We start from the raw sequence: 18,504 nt of genomic DNA, 5'->3' as shown, positions 1-18,504 counted from the left end.
ATGGAGTCTCGCTCCATCACCCAAGCTGGAGTGCAGCTGTGTGATCTTGGCTCACTGCAACCTCCACCCCCCAGGTTCAAACGATTCTCCCATCCCAGCTTCAACAGGCATGTACCACCATGTCCAGCTAAGTTTTGTATTTTTTTTTTTTTTTTTTTTTTTAGTAGAGATGGGGTTTCACCATGTTGGCTGAGCTGGTCTTGAACTCCTGATCTCAAGTGATCCACCTACCTCAGCCTCCCAAAGTGCTGGTATTACAGGTGTGAGCCACCTCCCCCGGGCTCTGCCATTCCTGAATGAAATGAGAAAAGTATAACAGGTCAGCCAAGCGCTATCAGGAAGAAAGTACCCTGCAGGTTATGCCTCCAGAATCCTGAGGTTCTTCTCTATTTCCTTCACTTCACCAGGGCTGACCTGACAGAAGATAACATGGAGACAGAAAATGCAGCGGCGGCGGCTGCCGCTGCCTTCACAGCCTCCTCCCAGCTCAAGGAAGCCGTGCTAGGTAGGAAGTCGCCCTGGGTGGGAAGTCTGCCTTCTTGCCGCAGCCGGGACGGGACAGTCCTGCACTCAAAATGGGGAATGGCCAGAGATATACAAGGTCTTCATTTGGCTGATTCCCAAGCTGTGTGCCCTTAGGAGTGAGGGCCAGGGCCCAGGGTCCCCCAGGGGTGGGGCCTGCCATGTGTCTGTAGTGACAGCCCTTTCTCTGCCCATGGCTAATAGGAGAGCAGAGTCACTTAGCCCCAAGTTTGCAGCTCTCTCCTCTTTTGGATTTTGTTTTCTTCTGTTTCAGTACCATTGTTTTCCTGTATCTGTTTATTATAACTATCAGTGAATGGTAGTAAAAAAGAAATTTTTTTTTTGAGGCAGGGTCTTGCTCTGTTGCCCAGGCTAGAGTGCCGTGGCACAATCACTGGTCACTGCAGCCTCAACCTCCTAGGCTCAGATGATCCTCCTGCCTCAGCCTCCTGAGTAGCTGGGACTACAGGCATCTGCCACCATGCCCAGCTAAATAAACACTTTTTTAAAGAAATAGGGTCCCACTCTTGCCCAGGCTGGTCTCAAACTCCTGGCCTCACATGATCCTCTAGCCTCAGCCTCCCAAAGTATTGGGATTACAGGTGTGAGCCACCAAGCCTGGCCAGTAAAAATTCTGTTTTTTTTTTTTTTTTTTTTTTTTTTTTGGAGAGGGAGTCTCACTCTGTTGCTCAGTGGCATGATCTCGGCTCACTGCAACCTCTGCCTCCCCACCCCTCCGGGTTCAAGTGATTCTCCTGCCTCAGCTTCCCAAGTAGCTGGGATTACAGGCGCATGCCGCCACACCCAGCTAATCTTTGTGTTTTTAGTAGAGAAGGGGTTTTGCCATGTTGGCCAGCCTGTTCTCAAACTCCTGACCTCGGGTGATTCATCCACCTGGGCCTCCCAAAGTGCTGGGATTACAGGCATGACACTCTTAATATTTTTCTTTTGCCTGAGATTACAGACCCTGAACCTTTAAAACCTTAGGTTTCCCTAGAATTGTTTCAATTAAAGTTTGATTTTATTTCCTTAAGTGGCTCTTTAGTTTAACCATAGTTTAATGGAATTCTGTTAATGTAACTATATTTAAATCGTTTAGTGAGTTTAACCCTGAAACTCAAAATAACAGGGCACCAATGAGCATGCCCTGCCTACCTTGGCTCTGTCTCAGGCATTCCTGGATTTTAATTTTTGGTTTCCAGGTTGGTAGCTGTTTTCTGCATTTTCAGGAAATGCCTTGGAGAGGTTGTAACTGATTTTCTGTTTTTTACCCTTTCTTGTCAATGCGCCTGTGAGAAGTGAAGATGGCTGAAGAGGGGGAGAACCTGGAGGCTGAGATTGTGTACCCCATCACCTGTGGGGACAGCAGAGCCAACCTCATCTGGAGGAAGTTTGTTTGTCCTGGCATCAATGTGAAATGTGTTCAGGTGAGCACAGGCTGCGTTCAGGGCCCGGAGAGAGACCTCATGGCATCTGTGCCTGCTCTAGGGGTGCAGCTGTGCCAATTGCATCCTGAGGCAGGATCTCCAGGGCTGGGGGGAATGTAGGAGGTGCAGGAAGAACCTTCAGGAAGAGGAACTTGCTATGGCTGCAGTGTGCTGTGGCAGGGAAGCTGGGAGGCCTTCCTAATGTGCGGAGGAGGCTGCCCCTCCTGGGCAAGATCCAGCAGATCCAGTGAGATCTCCAGAAAGGCTCCCTCCTTTGTAAGGAGCAGGACGAGTGGGGAAGGTCTTCTCTTTCTGGCAACATTGACAGGTGAGATACCCAGGCTCACCTGTGCTGGAACAGCCGAAAATGCCAGGGAAGATAGTTTCATAAAGCATCTTGTAGATGCTGCCTCACACTGGCTTAAGAAAGAGGAAGTGCTGAGGCCTGGGGACCTAATAGTGACAGAATTGAGAGACAGATGGGGTACTGTGTCCAGCTTTTGCCCTGAGAGCCTTGGCCTGAGCTTGGTTTTCTCAGCCTTGCAGGGCTGGAGATCAGAAGACAAAGCCCAGGGCCTCCTCGAGGCCTGTGTGCTGGGTGGGAGGTGGGGACTGTCCCTTCCAAAGCTGGCACCTCCCAGGGTGAATCCACCGCATACTCCCTTACCTCCTGTCCCTGGCAGCCACAATGATAAGGGTTGAATCCACCCACACGTCCTCTCCTTGGCACCGGGACTCCTGCATCTCCTGTCCTCTGCACGGGGAAGGGGACACCGTCTGTAGGATTCATAGGTGGCCTTGTTGGTCTGAAAGCGTCAAGCTGAGAGCTTAGTTATCAGCACCTCCCAGCTGGCAGTTCCCCCAGGAATCTGACAGAATTCCTGGGGGAACTGGAATCTGACAGAAGCAAACAAAAAATATTTTTTGGAAGAAATCACCTTTATCTCAGGTTTCAAGTAATTTCTGCGGAACCCTGGACACGTAAGAAGCAGCGCTCCTGGAGCACGCACAGAAGCCGCAGGTAGCAGAGTTAGGCTTGCAGCAGCTCAGCTGTGTTTGGGTTTTAAAGCTTAGATGATAAAATTGTTAATATTGAGTAATTTGTTTTAAGAAATAAAAAAGGCTGGGTACCGTGGCTTACACCTAACCTTAACACTTTGGGTGGCTGAGGCAGGAGGATTGCTTGAGCCCAGGAGTGCAAGAGCAGCCTGGGTAACATAGTGAGACCCTAGTCTCTACTTAAATTTAAAAAAAAAAAAAAAAAGAAAGAAAGGCCGGGTGTGGTGATCACGCCTGTAATCCCAGTACTCTGGGAGGCCGAGGCAGGCGGATCACGAGGTCAGGAGTTGGAGACCATCCTGGCCAACATGGTGAAACCCCGTCTCTACTAAAAATGCAAAAAAATCTAGCTGGGTATTGTGGTGGGCACCTGTAATCCCAGCTATTTGGGAGGCTGAGGCAGGAGAAGTGCTTGAACCCAGGAGGTGGAGGTTGCAGTGAGCCGAGATCATGCCACTGCACTCCAGCCTGGGGGACAGAGCAAGACTCAGGAAAAAAAAAAGAAGAAGAAGAAAAAAATCAATGTATTCAGGAACTGTGAGAGTCTAACACATCTATTAGAGTTCTGGAAGGAGGAGAGAGGCTGAGAGCTTTCATAACTGAGGACAGAGCCGTCCACAGTGAGTGCAAGGGCACCGACAGACCCCAGCCTGCCTGAAGACCCCACTGCCTGCGTCCAGGTAGATAGAAGTAGATAGTGATCGTCATGAGTCATCACTCAAGTAAAGTAAGATGTGTAAGTCCACACCTGTCTCAATAAATTTAATGGTATTTATTTATGTTAAATGGATGCATAGAGAGAACTAAAGCTCTTAGGATACTAGCTAACAAGTGTGGGAGGAATGATGGGGTTAGAGTCATAAGCAGGTGCTCAGACTAGTTTCAGGGCATCCTGGTAAACCACACAGCCATTACAGAGGGAAGTCGTAGCTGCAGCAGGGAAGCCGGCAGGTGCCGCCTTAACTCAGCAGTCCATCTTCACATCATCAGGCTCGGGACAGACCTACCCCTGGAGCCTCCTGATGGAGTGAGCAGGAGTTCCATGGTGTTCTTCCGGCAGTTCGTAACGTCCTCTATTCATGAGAAAGCAGACACACGTGGAGAACAGCCTACATAGTACCTGACCCACAAGCTCCAGGAACGTCAAGGCAGACTCAAACACAGGCTGAGAAGCTGCTCTGTCTTTTTTGTTTGTTTTTTGAGACAGAGTCTCACTCTGTCGCCCAGGTTGGAGTGCAGTGGCATGATCTTGGCTCACTGCAATATCTGCCTCCTGGATTCAAGTGATTCTTGTGCTTAAACCTCCTGAGTAGCTGGGACTATAGGCACCCACCACCCTCCCTGGCTAATTTTTATATTTTTAGTAGAGATGGGGTTTTGCCATGTTGGCCAATCTGACCCTGAACTCCTAACCTCAGGTGACACGCCTGCTTTGGCCTCTCAGAGTGCTGGGATTACAGGCATTAGCCACCATGCCTGGCCTGATGCTCTTGTCTTAATGGTAATAGTCACTGAAGAGCAAGGCAGTGTATGTACCACAGTCTTGGGCTGGATCCTGCATCAGAAGAAAATGCGGGCCGTGCGTGGTGGCTCACACCTGTAATCATAGTACTCTGGTAGTCTTAGGTAGGCAGATCACCTCAGATCAGTTCAAGACCAGGCCAGCCAACATGGTGAAACCCCATCTTTATGAAAAATTAACTGGGCATGGTGGCATGCGCCTGTACTCCCAGCTACTCGGGAGGCTGAGGCAAGAGAATCCCTTGAGCCTGGGAGTTGGAGGTTGCAGTGAGTCAAGATTGCACCACTGTACTCCAGCCTGGGCAACAGTGAGACTCGATCTCAAAAAAAACCACAATAGTTTACAATAAAGGCTGTCATTGAGACAATTCATGAATTCGAATGTGGACAAGGGATTAGAGAATAATATATGAGTGATGAGTCGTTCTGTGGCTGTGTAAGAGAACCTTATGCTTAAATTTCTTAGAAAATGTACGCAAGTGCTGAGGGCCCAGGGGCCGGCATCTCTGCCTTGCTCTCAGTAGCTGCACACGCACAGCTCTAGCTGGGGGCAAGGGAGCAAGGGGCAGACAGGAGCAGCCATCGGGTCTGGGAACGCACATTCAAGAGCTTCCTGGGCTATGCTGGCAATTCACCTGAGCTTGAAATTATATCAGAATTAGAAGTTGGAAACACAAAAGAAGTATACCATAGGTGACATCATAACCCAGAATGACAGGGACAGAGAGGACCGTAAATCTAGCCAGAGAGGAGAGACGGTTCACTCGGGAGCAAGAATCCCTCCAGCTGTGAGTTCCTGAAAACAGCCCAGGAGCAGAAGTGGTGGTGCCAGAGCCTTCCTGTGCAGAGTGCGCCGACACTGTGAGGTGGTTTTTAAAATTAAGCTGGAAAAAAGACATTTTCAGAAAAAAACACGGGTTTACCACCAGCAGATCATGGCTGAAGGATGTTCTGAATGTGCATTTCAGGTGGAGATGAGGGGATTCCAGGTGGAAGTGTGGTGATGTGAGAAGGTGTGAAGAGTCGGGAGAAATGTGGGTAAATCAGCAGCGATAGACGCCCCAGCAGGGCCTCAGAGATGAGAGCAGGGTCACACGGGCGTGGTCTGGAGGGTCAGGAGCAGGCCGTTGTTAGCTCAGGGTTCTGGCAGCCCAGGTAAATGCGACACTTAAGCGCCTAGAGCCGCTCAGGAGAGGACAGCATGTAGCTTCCTCACTGTGAGAGGAAAACCTGGATGAGAAGAGTAACAGGAAAAGAAAGAGGCAGGCATGGGAGGGTAGGGAGGTGAGGCTGGCTGAGTCTAGGGCTCTAGGGAGGGCCAGGCTCACTGAGTGCAGTTGAGTTTCCTGGGCAGAGGTGATGGCCGGAGGCAGCTTCTGTCACAGCCTGTGCAGGCTTCCTGCCAGGCTCAGGCAGTGGCCGGAGGGGTCTTCTGGACTCTACCTGCCTGAGCTCCTGTCTGGTCTCCCTGATGAGCTACATGAGGGAGAGCTAGAGACTGGCTGGGCTCAGTATTCTCATCTGCGGTGTGGGGGTCACGCGTGGGTGTGCAGATGCTCAGAGACTGGGAGCATCACTTCTTTCAGCTCAACCTGAGCGCAGCCCCAGGGTAGAGACGGCTCCTGTGCCTGGGTCCAGCTGCCGAGACCCTGTGACTCCTCCATCCCCAGCCTGCTTGTTTTCTAAGTAAATGCAGTTTTATTTCCACCCACTTTTTGGTTTCAGTAATTGCTTGTGTAACAAGATTAAACAGGATATTTTACCTTCTCAGGTTCTGTGAGCTCCCACATGGGTGAAGTTGGCAAGCAGGAGGGTTCCCTGGCTTAGAAACAGATGTCTGTGTGTGTCACAGTGAGAGCAGGTGCCAGGCAAGGTGGTATCGGGAGGGGTTTGAGGAAGGCGTCGTTCACAGCTTGGTCAATGCTCTGGCATCTTTTGCCGTCTCTGATGTGACGTATGCAATGATGTGTATTTAAAATACATTGCACAGAAGCAGTCTGCCTAGTCTGCCTGGAGGAAGAGCAGGCCACACACCTTCTGCCTGGTGGGGTCAGCCTAGCCCTGCCTAGCCCCAGGCACACAGCATCCCGGCCCCCTCAGGGCTGGAGGACGCGGCCACTCCGCACTGCAGCCGCAGTGCCTGTGGGGCATGTTCTCATTTCACCTGAATGCTCTGTGGAAGACCTGCGGTGGTCAGAGCTGTGCCGTGGCGCTCAGGCTCCTAACTCAGGGTCGGGTAGGAGAGGAGGGCAGCCTGTGTGGTGTCTTGGCCCTGACCCCACGGCTGTGTCCCCCACAGTATGACGAGCACGTGATCAGCCCAAAGGAGTTCGTGCACCTGGCCGGGAAGTCCACCCTGAAGGACTGGAAGAGAGCCATCCGCATGAATGGCATCATGCTCAGGTGGGTGCTGCACCGGGGTCAGCCTCTGGTGGAAGGGGCCCTGGCAGCTGCTGCTTTCTTGTGGGGTTTGGGGATTTTGAACATGAGGCGTAGTTTAGATGTGCTGAGTGCTGACAGCCTCCTGGGTGGCTGCACCTGCTCACACCCAAACCAGTAAACTCGCCTCCCACACCCGTACCAACAGGGCACTATCAGATTTTTAGGATTGTTTTGTCAGTATCATTTTAATTTCCACCAATTCTTTACCTGAAGGCACTTGTGGCTGCTTCACTGTTAGAAAATAAAGGGTTGGCTGGGCACGGTGGCTCACACCTATAATCTCAGCACTTTAGGAGGCTGAGGCAGGAGGATCACTTGAGGCCAGGAGTTCGAGACCAGCCTGGGCAACATAGTGAGACCTCATCTCTTAAAAATAAAAAAATTATCTGGATTTAGTGGCATGCCTGTGGTCATAGCTACTCAACAGGAGATGGAGGGATCACTGGAGCCTGGAAGTCAGGGCTGCAGGGAGCTGTGATTATGCCATTGCAGTGCAGCTTGGGGTACAGAATGAGACTGTCTCAAAAAAAACCACAAGAAAAATAGAGAAACAAAAGGACCTGTTCAATTATGAATTCTGGAAATAAAAAAAAAAAAGAAATACATGATCTGGCATTTGTGCATCAGATTGGCAGCCACGTTTATTCTCTTAGCCTTTTATGTTACTCCTTATTTCTTTCCTATCACCTTTTTGTCCTTTTTTTTGAGGCAGAGTCTTGCTCTGTTGTCCAGGCTGGAGTACAGTGGTGCGATCTCCGCTCCTGAGTTCAAGTGATTTTCCTCCTCAGCCTCCCGAGTAGCTGGGATTAGAGGCACACACCACCACACCCTGCTAATTTTTGTATTTTTAGTAGAGATGGGATTTCACCGTTTTGGTCAGGTTGGTGTTGAACTCCTGACCTCAGGTGATCCACTTGCCTCAGCCTCCCAGAGTGCTGGTATTCCAGGTGTGAGCTACTGCACCTGGGCTTCACTTTCTCTGTGAATCATGAGCCGCAGTCTTGGTCTGTGTGGGCCTGGCCTCCACCTGCTTCTTAAGGAGGGCCCTTGCTTTGTGCCGGACTCAGAGTTTGAGACCTCATGGGTGACTGCCTCTGGGTCCTTTCCCATGGCTCAGGCCCTGTCCCGCTGAGCTGGCCTCTGATTTTCTGGAATATGGCTGGCGGCACAGCTGTGGGGACCACCAACCGGGTAGGCATGTCCTGAGCTGACCACGGAAGCATCAGCCTGTGTGTGCCTGAGGTCGGTGCTGCCCAAAGATTGAGTGAGGCTGGAGCCTCTGACCTTTGCTTCATGGGTTGAGGCAGGCTCGTTGAGACACACAGGGCTGAGACCCTGGACCTCCAGAGAGGCAGAAGAGAAGGCCATGGGAGGGCAGGTCTCAGCACTTTGGGCCGTGCGAAGCCTTCCTGGTAAAGATGAGAATGAGAGGCAGCCATGGCCGCTGGTGCTCTCCTGTGCCCACATCACACTCCTTTGCTGTCTCTTTGCCTTTAGAAGGAGGAAGGCTTCTCCTGGAAGTGATTTCCCACCTTCCTCTGCTTCAGAATGAGTCACACGCATGCAGGTGGGCTGGGCCCACCTTTGTTAGCTGTGGGTCACTCCCTTGGGGCTGGGGCAGTGGGATGTCCCAGAAAGGCCCAGCCCCCTACAGTCTTGACAGGTACCTCTAGGACACCTGCTGGCCAGTGCTCGCCTCCTTCCTGGGGACAGTGCCTTGGTGTGGGGCCGGGCCGGCTGCTTCCTCAGCAGCAGGGTCCTGCACGCCGAGCTTGCACCGAGAGGGACACGGAGCCCACCCTTCCCTGTGGAGCTGCTAGCGCTTTTGCTAGGACTGCCCCACGCAGGTGGACGGCCCAGGTCAGGGCGGGCGGGCCAGCTGCCTTCAGCTCTGGGGCCGACCTGGACGTTCCATACCACCCTCTGCCGCAGGAAGATCATGGACTCCGGGGAGCTGGACTTCTACCAGCATGACAAGGTCTGCTCCAACACCTGCCGCAGCACCAAGATCGACCTCTCAGGAGCCCGAGTGTCCCTGAGCAGCCCCACGTCAGCCGAGTACATCCCCCTCACACCCGCCGCGGCCGATGGTAGGTGCCCAGGGCTGCTCATCCTGATCCAGCCCCGCTCTGGCACAGCCACAGACGGTGACATGCCCCTGCTCACTCCAGGGCCACTGGTCTCCTGCGTGGGGCCCCAAAGCATCTGGGATCAGCCTCCTCTTCCCTCACTGGGGAGATCTGGCGAATTGCTGCTTTCATTGACAAGGAAGCTTGCAGCACTTTTCTTTTTAAGCCATTTTCATTGTAATATAATAACTCCCATGTGGGGAAGGATATCGCGAGTAACAGAGAGTGGTTGGGCCCCCACCCGGCCCTTCCCACCCCGATGGCCCAGCCCCAAATCTGGACCCGCCGCCGCCTCACCCACGGAGGCCTTCCCTGCTGAGCGTTCCTGCCACTTGGGTTTTTGGGTGATAGTTTAGATATTCTTCCATGTTGGTGTCTGTAGCTCTAAATTGTGGAAAGGTTATTCCCTAGAATTATTTCCAGCTTTATGAATAGAGAAATTTTTCTTAAAACTAAAATTGGACTCGGCACGGTAGCTCATGCCTGTAATCCCAGCACTTTGGGAGGCTGAGGTGGGCGGATCACTTGAGGCCAGGAGTTTGAGACCAGTCTGGACAACATGGTGAAACCCAGTCTCTACTAAAAGTACAAAAATTAGCTGGGTGTGGTGGTGCACGCCTGTAATCCCAGCTACTTGGGAGGCTGAGGCAGGAGAATCGCTTGAACCTGGCAGGTGGAGGTTGCAGTGAGCTGAGATTCTGCCACTGCATTCTAGCCTGGACGACAGAGCGAGATTCCATCTCAAAACAAAACAAAACAAAAAATAAACTAGGTCCTCAGTTCCCTGGTCACGTCACTGGGTGGTCTTTGGTGGTGTCGTGTTTCTAGCAGTGTCACGTGCATTGTCCCTAAGCTGTCACTCCACAGTGCTGGCCAGAGTGTGTTCCTTGTTGCTGGCCCAGGTGGGGCTCAGTTGAGTCCTACCCTGTCCCTGCTGGGTAGGAGAGTGAGGCCAGGGCAGCAGAGAGGCCTCACCTTTCTCCCAGGCCCTTTTTCGTGTCCTGCTGGAGCAGGCTGGCAGGTTCACTGCTGAGTCCTCAGAAGCCCAGGACACTTGGGCTGCTGTGGGAGGGGCTGGCCTTTGCCTGCCCTTTCCTCAGTCAGTGCTTAGTATGCAGTGATCGGGCATGGCGTAACTTAGCTCCTACCTGGTCCATGGTCATAGGCAGGGCACTGGGTGGTCAGGGCGTGGCCCCTCCTGGAGACTCGAGGCGCGCAGGGCTGTGTGGGGAGGGGCGGCTGGGCACTGCTGGGGGCTGGCACAGGGTGGAGCCCAGCCTCCTGTCTGTCCTCCCCGGGACCTCCCCAGCGGCTCCATTGTGTTAGCATTGGCTCCACGTGACCGCCTGCCGGGGAAGGGACTGGGCCTTCCACACCCTAGAGTCAGTGCCTCATACCCAGGCTGAGGCTCAGTTCTTCTGAGGATGATTCGGGTTCTTTAACCTGAAATCTCTAGAAACCACTGACTTGGCTACTGTGCAGTTAAGTTAAAGATGGTGTATCAGCCCAAACTAGGAAAAACATTCGCACCCCAAATAATTCCAGGTGTCCAATATTAATAAGTAATATTCACCACTGCCATGTCTTTGATGAGTGTGGAAAAGGCCAGCATAATATTGAAAAGTTTACCAAAATATTAAACTGCTTCCGGGCTTATTTTTTAAGCGGGATCTGTGTATAAAGTCTCCATCAGAAACTGCCAGAAATGACCAAATGTGAGCCACACGCCTGGTCGTGTCCTGCAGGCACTAGAGAGACACCCACAGGAAGAGCCAGAACAGATTCTGTCCCTCAGAGCCCCACCTGTTCAGGTTCAGAAGAATGGAGGCCTGATAGCTACCGAGATCTGTGATGCCGTCCATGAAGCGTCACAAGCAGAGGCGAAGTGAGGGCGGCCCTGTGGGCGACAGGTCTGGCCACAGAGCAGGACGCCAGGCTCTCGTCAGGCGGAAGAATCACCTTGTCTGGCTCCTGATGGTCTAGTGGAAAGTGCCTGTTGTGTAAAGTCGTAGAGGGACAAGAAGGGGAGCCTGCTGAGGCTCGCTGGGACTGGGGACGGGTTCCGGGGGTTTCTCTTTGCCTGCTGAGGCTCACTGGGACTGGGGACGGGTTCCGGGGGTTTCTCTTTGCCTGCTGAGGCTCGCTGGGACTGGGGACGGGTTCCGGGGGTTTCTCTTTGCCTGCCTTCTCCTCTGACGTCTGCGACTGAAATCGATGTAAAATACAAGGCAGGTCATGCTGTGGCTGTACTAGTGTATGTCCTGTATTTGTCAGCTTTGTGAAAACAGACAGCGGACAGGTTCAGAAGGTGGTGTGAGGAGGGCGGGCAGGGTATGTGGGGTGTGGGGCTGCGGTCAAACAGCACTCACCAAGCTTCCCTTTTGGCTGCAGTGAATGGGTCTCCTGCGACCATCACCATAGAGACCTGTGAAGACCCTGGTGACTGGACCGCGGCCATCGGAGGTACAAGGTTCCTCCTCATGGGCTTCTCACAAGTCCAGGCGGGGTGGTGGGGTCTCTGCCTGCCCGAGGCCACACAGGGGCTTCAGAAATCCAGGTGTGGCCAGTGGGGTCTTTACAGAGAAAGGTCTGGCCGCTGCCATCGTTGTCCTGGGCGCTCTGCGGCTGAGCTCTGTGGCTGCCCTGCCAGATTTTGGCGCTGTGGATGTGTCTGAGCAGTGCAAGCCCAGCTTAGTGCCAGATGCTGTCGGCTCCAGCATGGTCCTCGTGGCCACCCTGTGTGGCAGCGCTTTCCCTGCCCGCTGAGCCCACTCCTTCCCTCATAGATGACACGTTTACCTTCTGGCGGGGGCTGAAGGATGCTGGCCTCCTAGATGAGGTCATCCAGGAGTTCCACCAGGAGCTGATGGAGACCATGAGAGGCCTGCAGCAGCGGGTGCAGGACCCTCCCCTGCAGCTTCGAGGTGAGGAGCTGCCTCTTCCCTCTTCTGGCTCCTTGGCCCAGGAGTGTCTGTACTCCTGTGCTGCTGGGGTGGAGGCTGGATCTGGGCTCGGGAACCCTGCTGCTGCTGCTGCTGAACTCGGGGTAGTGGGAGGATGGCCTCAGTGTGTCTGAGTCCTCACCCTCTGAGCCGGGCTCCTGGCTGGCCGAGTTCCTGAGGAGCTGCCCCTGTGGTGGCCTTCTGGCTCTCTGGGAAGGGACCCGGTTCTCACTGCGTGTGTGCATTGCCCTTTAAGATGCCGTACTCCTCAACAACATTGTGCAGAACTTCGGCATGCTGGACCTGGTGAAGAAGGTGCTGGCCAGCCACAAGTGCCAGATGGACCGCTCGAGGGAGCAGTACGCCCGGGACCTGGCAGGTACGCCGAGCCCAGCCCCGCCCCTGCCCAGTCCCCGACCCCGGGGAGCAGGCTGAGGACCTGGGAGCCCCCGGTGTGCCCCCTGGCTGCGTCCACTGCACTTCGTTGAGTCACAGCCACCATAGCCAGCCTCTCTCTGTAGCTGTTGCACAGGGAAAGCACCCCAAGTTTACATGATGTGGTCAGGCCTTGCCATCACACAAAGCCCTGGTTCTTACATTTACTGACATTTCTGTGATGAACCAAGTAGTTATTTAAGAGAAGATGACAGAAGCCGGGTGCAGTGGCTCATGCCTATAATCCCAGCACTTTGGGAGGCCGAGGCGGGTGGATTACTTGAGGCCAGGAATTTGAGACCAGCCTGGCTAACATGGTGAAACTCTGTCTCAACTAAAAATATAAAAAATCAGCCAGGCGTGGTGGTGCAAGCCTGTAAACCCAGCTACTCCCGAGGCTGAGGCGGGAGAATTGCTTGAGCCTGGGAGGCAGAAGTTGCAGTGAGCTGAGTCCAGCCTGGGTGACAGAGCAACACTCTGTCTCAAAAAAAAAAAAAAAAAAAGAGAAGATGACAGAATGTGCTGGTCCTGACCACGCTTGGAGCTCAAGCCCCTGACATTGCTGCATTTCCTCCACGCTCCTCTTGGGGTCTGTGTTTACTGTGTGTTCACTGTGTGTGTGTTCACTGTGTGTGTGTTCACTGTGTGTGTGTTCACTGTGTGTGTGTTCACTGTGTGGATTCACAGTGTGTGTGTTCACTGTGTCTGTTTTCACCGTGTGTCTTCACTCGAATATGTGTTCACTGTGTTCACCGTGTGTGTTCACTGTGTGTTCACCGTGTGTGTGTTCACCGTGTTCACCGTGTGTGTGTTCACCATGTGTGTGTTCACTGTGTTTCACTGTGTGTGTTCACTGTGGGTGTTTTCACTGTGTGTTCACCGTGCATGTATTCACTGTATGTGTTCACCATGTGTTCACCGTGTGTGTTCACCGTGTGTGTGTTCACTGTGGGTGTTTTCACTGTGTGTTCACCGTGCATGTATTCACTGTATGTGTTCACCGTGTGTGTGTTCACTGTGTGTGTTCACTGTGTTCACCGTGTGTGTGTTCACTGTGTGTGTTCACTGTGTGTGTGTTCACTGTGGGTGTTTTCACTGTGTGTTCACCGTGCATGTATTCACTGTGTGTTCACCATGTGTGTGTTCACTGTGTGTGTTCACTGTGTGTGTTTACCGTGTGTGTTCACCGTGTGTGTTCACCGTGTGTGTGTTCACTGTGTTCACCGTGTGTGTGTTCACCATGTGTGTGTTCACTGTGTTTCACTGTGTGTGTGTTCACTGTGGGTGTTTTCACTGTGTGTTCACCGTGCATGTATTCACTGTATGTGTTCACCATGTGTTCACTGTGTGTGTGTTCACTGTGTGTGTTCACTGTGTGTGTTCACCGTGTGTGTGTTCACTGTGTGTGTTCACCGTGTGTGTGTTCACTGTGTGTGTTCACCGTGTGTGTGTTCACTGTGGGTTTCACTGTGTGTTCACCGTGCATGTATTCACTGTATGTGTTCACCATGTGTTCACCATGTGTGTGTTCACTGTGTGTGTTCACTGTGTGTGTTCACCGTGTGTGTGTTCACTGTGTGTGTTCACCGTGTGTGTGTTCACTGTGGGTGTTTTCACTGTGTGTTCACCGTGCATGTATTCACTGTGTGTTCACCATGTGTGTGTTCACTGTGTGTGTTCACTGTGTGTGTTTACCGTGTGTGTTCACTGTGTCTGTTTTCACCGTGTGTGTGTATTCACTCGAATATGTGTTCACTGTGTGTGTGTGCACTGTGTGTGGGTTCACTGTGTTTTCACCCTGTGTATTCACTCTGTGTTCACTGTGTGTGTTCACTGTGTGTGTGTTCACTGTGTGTGTAGGTTCACCGTGTGTGTGTATTCACTGTGTTCACTGTGTGTTCACTTTGTGTGTGTTCACTTTGTGTGTGTTCACTGTGTTCACCGTGTGTATTCACCGTGTGTATTCACCGTGTGTATTCACCGTGTGTGTTTCACTGTGTCTGTGTTCACTGTGTTCACCATGTGTTCACTGTGTGTGTGTTCAATGTGTGTGCAGTGTGTGTTCACTGTGTTGTTTGCTGTGTTCTGTGTGTGTTCACTGCATGTGTTGTTCACTGTTCAGTGTGTTCACTTGTGCACTGTTCACCGTGTGTGTTCACTGTGCATACTGTGTGTACTGTGTGCACTGTGTATACCGTGTGTGTTCACCATGTGTGTGTACTGTGTGTGTGCACTGTGTGTTCATTGTGTGTGTTCACGGAGTATGTTCACTGTATTCGTGTGTGTGCACTGTGTGTTCACTGTGTCTGCAGTGTGTTCACTGTGTGCACTGTGTGTTCGCAGTGTGTTCACTGTGTTCACTGTGTCTGCAGTGTGTTCACTGTGTGCACTGTGTGCACCGTGTGTCTGCAGCGTGTGCACTGTGTGCACTGTGTGTTCACTGTGTGTGTTCACTGTGTGCACTGTGTGTTCACTGTGTGTGTTCACTGTGTGCACCGTGTGTGTGCACCGTGTGTGTCTCTGCATGTTTACGTTTAGACGCATGTGTCATCTGTGCCGTTCTTCCTCCTCTTGAGCTTAATATGTCACAAGAGCAACTTTCCACGCTGGGTGTGTGAGCGCTCACGGGGGACCGTCTGACAGCCTCGCCATGCTTGCACGCAGGCCTGGGTCTGCGCGGGTCCTGGGTCAGCACGGCTGGTATCTACCCAAGGACTGTCTTGGGCCCCGCCTCCTACAGACCTCACCTTTGGTGGGTGGCCACGTGGTCATCTGGGTGTGTGGCATCATGTGAGCAGACCTGAGTTGCTGCTGAGCCAGAAGCCACCCAGTCACGGAGTGGTGTGTCTGCTCCTGTCCCGCGTGACGCCGTCCGTGCCCCTGCACCTGCCCCTGCGGTGACACTGTCCCTCCTACCTCCCCGCAGCCCTGGAACAGCAGTGCGACGAGCATCGCCGCAGGGCCAAGGAGCTCAAGCACAAGTCCCAGCACCTCAGCAACGTGCTCATGACGCTGACGCCGGTCACCCTGCCGCCGCCTGTGAAGCGGCCCCGGCTTGCGCGGGCCACATCAGGACCGGCCGCCATGGCCTCGCAGGTGCTCACCCAGTCTGCCCAGCTGGCGCTCGGCCCGGGCATGACCGTCCCTCAGCTGACCGGCGTGCCCCTTGGTAAAGTGGTGTCCACGCTGCCGTCCACTGCCCTGGGCAAGGGCTCCCTTCAGGCTCCTCCCGCCAGCTCCCCAGCCTCCCCGCTGCTCGGGGGCTACACAGTCTTAGCCTCCTCGGGCTCCACCTACCCGAGCACGGTGGAGATCCACCCGGACGCGTCCAGCCTCACGGTCCTGAGCACGGCTGCCGTGCAGGACGGTGGCACGGTGTTCAAGGTGGTCAGCCCGCTGCAGCTGCTCACCTTGCCTGGCCTGGGCCCCACCCTGCAGAACGTGGCCCAGGCCTCGCCGGGCGCCAGCACCATTGTGACAGTACCCACGGGGGCCGCCCCTGGGCCTGAGGAGCACACGGCCACCATCGAGGTGGCTACCATGGCGGAGGACCATGAGCGGAAGTAGCCGATGGCAGGGCAAGGTCCCTGGGACGGATGGGGGTGGCTACCTCTCAGCTGCAGCAGCAGGGAGTGGCAGAGGCCTCAGGGCTGGCTCGGGCAGGTGGGTCACGTGGGCTGCAGAACCAAAGAGAGGAATCGCCAAAACAAATCACGGGAAGAGAGAAGGGGACAGAACGGCGAGAGCCACCTGGGAAATCGGCCCTCAGGTCCCACGTTTCCTCCCCCTTTTTTCTTGGGAAATATATTTTTCCATCTGTTGCTTATTAATACTGTTTACACATTGGGCCTTGATCAGGAGCCAGGTGGGCAGGGACAAGGGGGAGCCTGGGTGCGGCAGGGGCAGAGGAAGCAGAGCCAGGGCGGAGCGAGGCGACCCTGCAGCTGCTGGAGGTGGTGCACCAGGTCACGAGGTCCCTGTGTCTGCGCCCAGCCAGGCCCCTGGGGACGTTACTAACACATGACTTGGGAACTGTGCCCAAGTGTGAAACCTATGGATCCTATGGATTTGCTTTCTTCCCACAGTTTTCTGTAGGTTTAGTGTGGCTGGCATCCTGTTCCCCTGCCTGTGTGGGAACACGCACCCAGAGCTCAGGTGCAGATCCCAGGCGGGTGCCCGCCTCCCCCGCCCCCCACCGGTGCTCAGGAGGCCTGGGGGCTGTAACGAGGCGTGGTCCAGGCATTGTTGCACATGTACTGAGGGTGTGTTTAAGTGAATTGCTTAGTAGGCTTCTAGGAAGAGTCAAATTTAAAGCATTTTCAACCAAAACCGTGCTGAGTGCCTAGGCTTCCCGAGTCAGCTCTGGGGGTGGCCCCTCAGCACTGGGAGTGCGCCTGGTGCGAGGTCCTAGGCAGCCCCTCCCTGAGCCAGCCCCTCCCAGGGGTCTGAGATCCGTGAGGCGTGTCCCCAGGGCTTCCGTCCTGGGCGGGGGCGTAAACAACCAGTCGATGTAGAGGTGGAGGATTCGTGTGGGGGGTGGGGGGGCCTTCAGCTTGGGCTGCTTGGCCACAGGACAGCCCTTGGCTCCCCGGCCCCCTGTCCCCCTGCAGTACTAGGCTGGCCCTCGGTGGTCTCTGTCCAAGGGGGAGCCCCTGGGTGTTTAGGAGGCTGCCTGGGGTGGGCCGGTCAGGGCACCTGCCGAAGGTGGAGCCCAGAGCGTGTCTGCAGGGACTGTCCGTGGCTGTCCGCAGACCTGGCCTTGGACCAGACTGAGGCCCCTCCAGGCCAAGGCCGCTGGGGCAGACATCTCAGGGAGCATTCGGCTCGGGCCTCTTGCCGTATCCGGCAGGACGTGTCCCGGGAGGACCCTGAGGGCCAGATGCCCCTGGATGCTCCTCCCGATGCTGTCGACAGCTGAAGGCCCATCTGAGGCCCCACTATGCGAGGGTCCCATGTCCCACTTCACTGCTCTGAAGGGAACTGGCTGCTGTTGGTCCAGCGAGCGGCCCAGACCCCACCTCTGTGCTGCTGTCACCAGGACCTGTCCTGCCTGCCCCCACCATGTCAAGCTACTGAGGCTGCGTCTTGTTTGTTCCTTCTGTTACATTTTGTTTGCTGTTGTCACAGTCAGCTGCTTTGGGCGTGACGTTTACGTTTCTGTACATACTCCATTAAGACTCATTTCTGCTCTAGCTGAGTCCTCCTCCATGCAGCAGTAGAACCCTGTGGGTGCCAGGAGGGCCCTGCAGCCCCTCCCCACCAGCCCAGACCTTGGAACTAAGACAGCTGCCCGTGAGCCCGGGGCCTGTGACCTTCCAGCGGCTTTCCTTTGTCAAAGTCACAAGCCCGTCTGCCTTTCCAGCCCTTGCTGAATGCAACTTTTAGTGGGTTGTGGGCTCCTTTCCTTTCTCTTTAAGAACAAGGTTGGGACCTTTTCTGCCCCTGCCCCTTTAGCTACTGAGGCATTGGGAGAGGAAGTTAATTTCAGAGCCATACAAAAATAAGCCACAACCATCTTTAGAATTAACTCCTAGTCCCCCATTCCACCAGTGCTGGGAGCCCACTCCCAATGCTTCCCAAGGCCCCTGGGGATGTCTGCTGCCCACCCAGTTGCTCCTGGCAGGGGCTGCAAGCCACGGAGTGGGGAAGGGCCCTGGAGAAGCCCCCATGCTCAAGGGAACCGCCCTGCAGTGGGCAGGGGAGGTTTGGTCAGCACTGCCCCCGGCTCCTCCAGGTCCTGCTGGCTCCTCAGGGGCGGGTTTTCTGGACCTCCCAGTTCTGCGCCTTGGGGCTGGCCAGTACTCGGAGAGGAAGAACTCATTCACGTACAGAACACGGGTTTTCATGGCTGCCTTTGGTTTGGTTTTCTGAGAAGATAGGATTGGATTGGTTTTTGCAGAGGGCGAGAACTTCTCTCTGTGCCTGCTCAGGCACCCCGGGGAACGGCCGTGTTTTGAGTTTTGCTTTGTATGTTGTTTTGCAAGTATCTGCCTGGTACTTTGATTTAAAATAAAAACATTTTTCATA

At 54.2% G+C, this 18,504-nt stretch overlaps 1 protein-coding gene across 5 annotated transcripts in view; it reads left to right on the top strand.

Annotated features, from left to right (window-relative positions):
• The window catches only part of GMEB2 (glucocorticoid modulatory element binding protein 2), a 42,186-nt gene extending 23,682 nt beyond the window's left edge, over positions 1-18,504 (top strand). For 4 of the 5 annotated variants that reach the window (XM_039479515.2, XM_074406774.1, XM_003932664.4 and 1 more), the window contains 8 exons: positions 408-505; positions 1,822-1,949; positions 6,829-6,932; positions 8,904-9,061; positions 11,492-11,563; positions 11,887-12,024; positions 12,299-12,421; positions 15,404-18,504. In XM_039479515.2, coding sequence (XP_039335449.2) covers positions 408-505; positions 1,822-1,949; positions 6,829-6,932; positions 8,904-9,061; positions 11,492-11,563; positions 11,887-12,024; positions 12,299-12,421; positions 15,404-16,044 — 1,462 coding nt within the window. In that variant the 3' untranslated portion in view covers positions 16,045-18,504. Of the gene's footprint in view, positions 1-407; positions 506-1,821; positions 1,950-6,828; positions 6,933-8,903; positions 9,062-11,491; positions 11,564-11,886; positions 12,025-12,298; positions 12,422-15,403 lie in introns of those variants that run through there. The other variant, XM_010343208.3, reaches the window with a different exon arrangement.

The sequence above is a fragment of the Saimiri boliviensis genome, chromosome 9 (assembly GCF_048565385.1).
Source record: "Saimiri boliviensis isolate mSaiBol1 chromosome 9, mSaiBol1.pri, whole genome shotgun sequence".
Classification (NCBI taxonomy): Eukaryota; Metazoa; Chordata; class Mammalia; order Primates; family Cebidae; genus Saimiri; species Saimiri boliviensis.
This window is presented reverse-complemented; position numbering and strand designations above follow the sequence as displayed.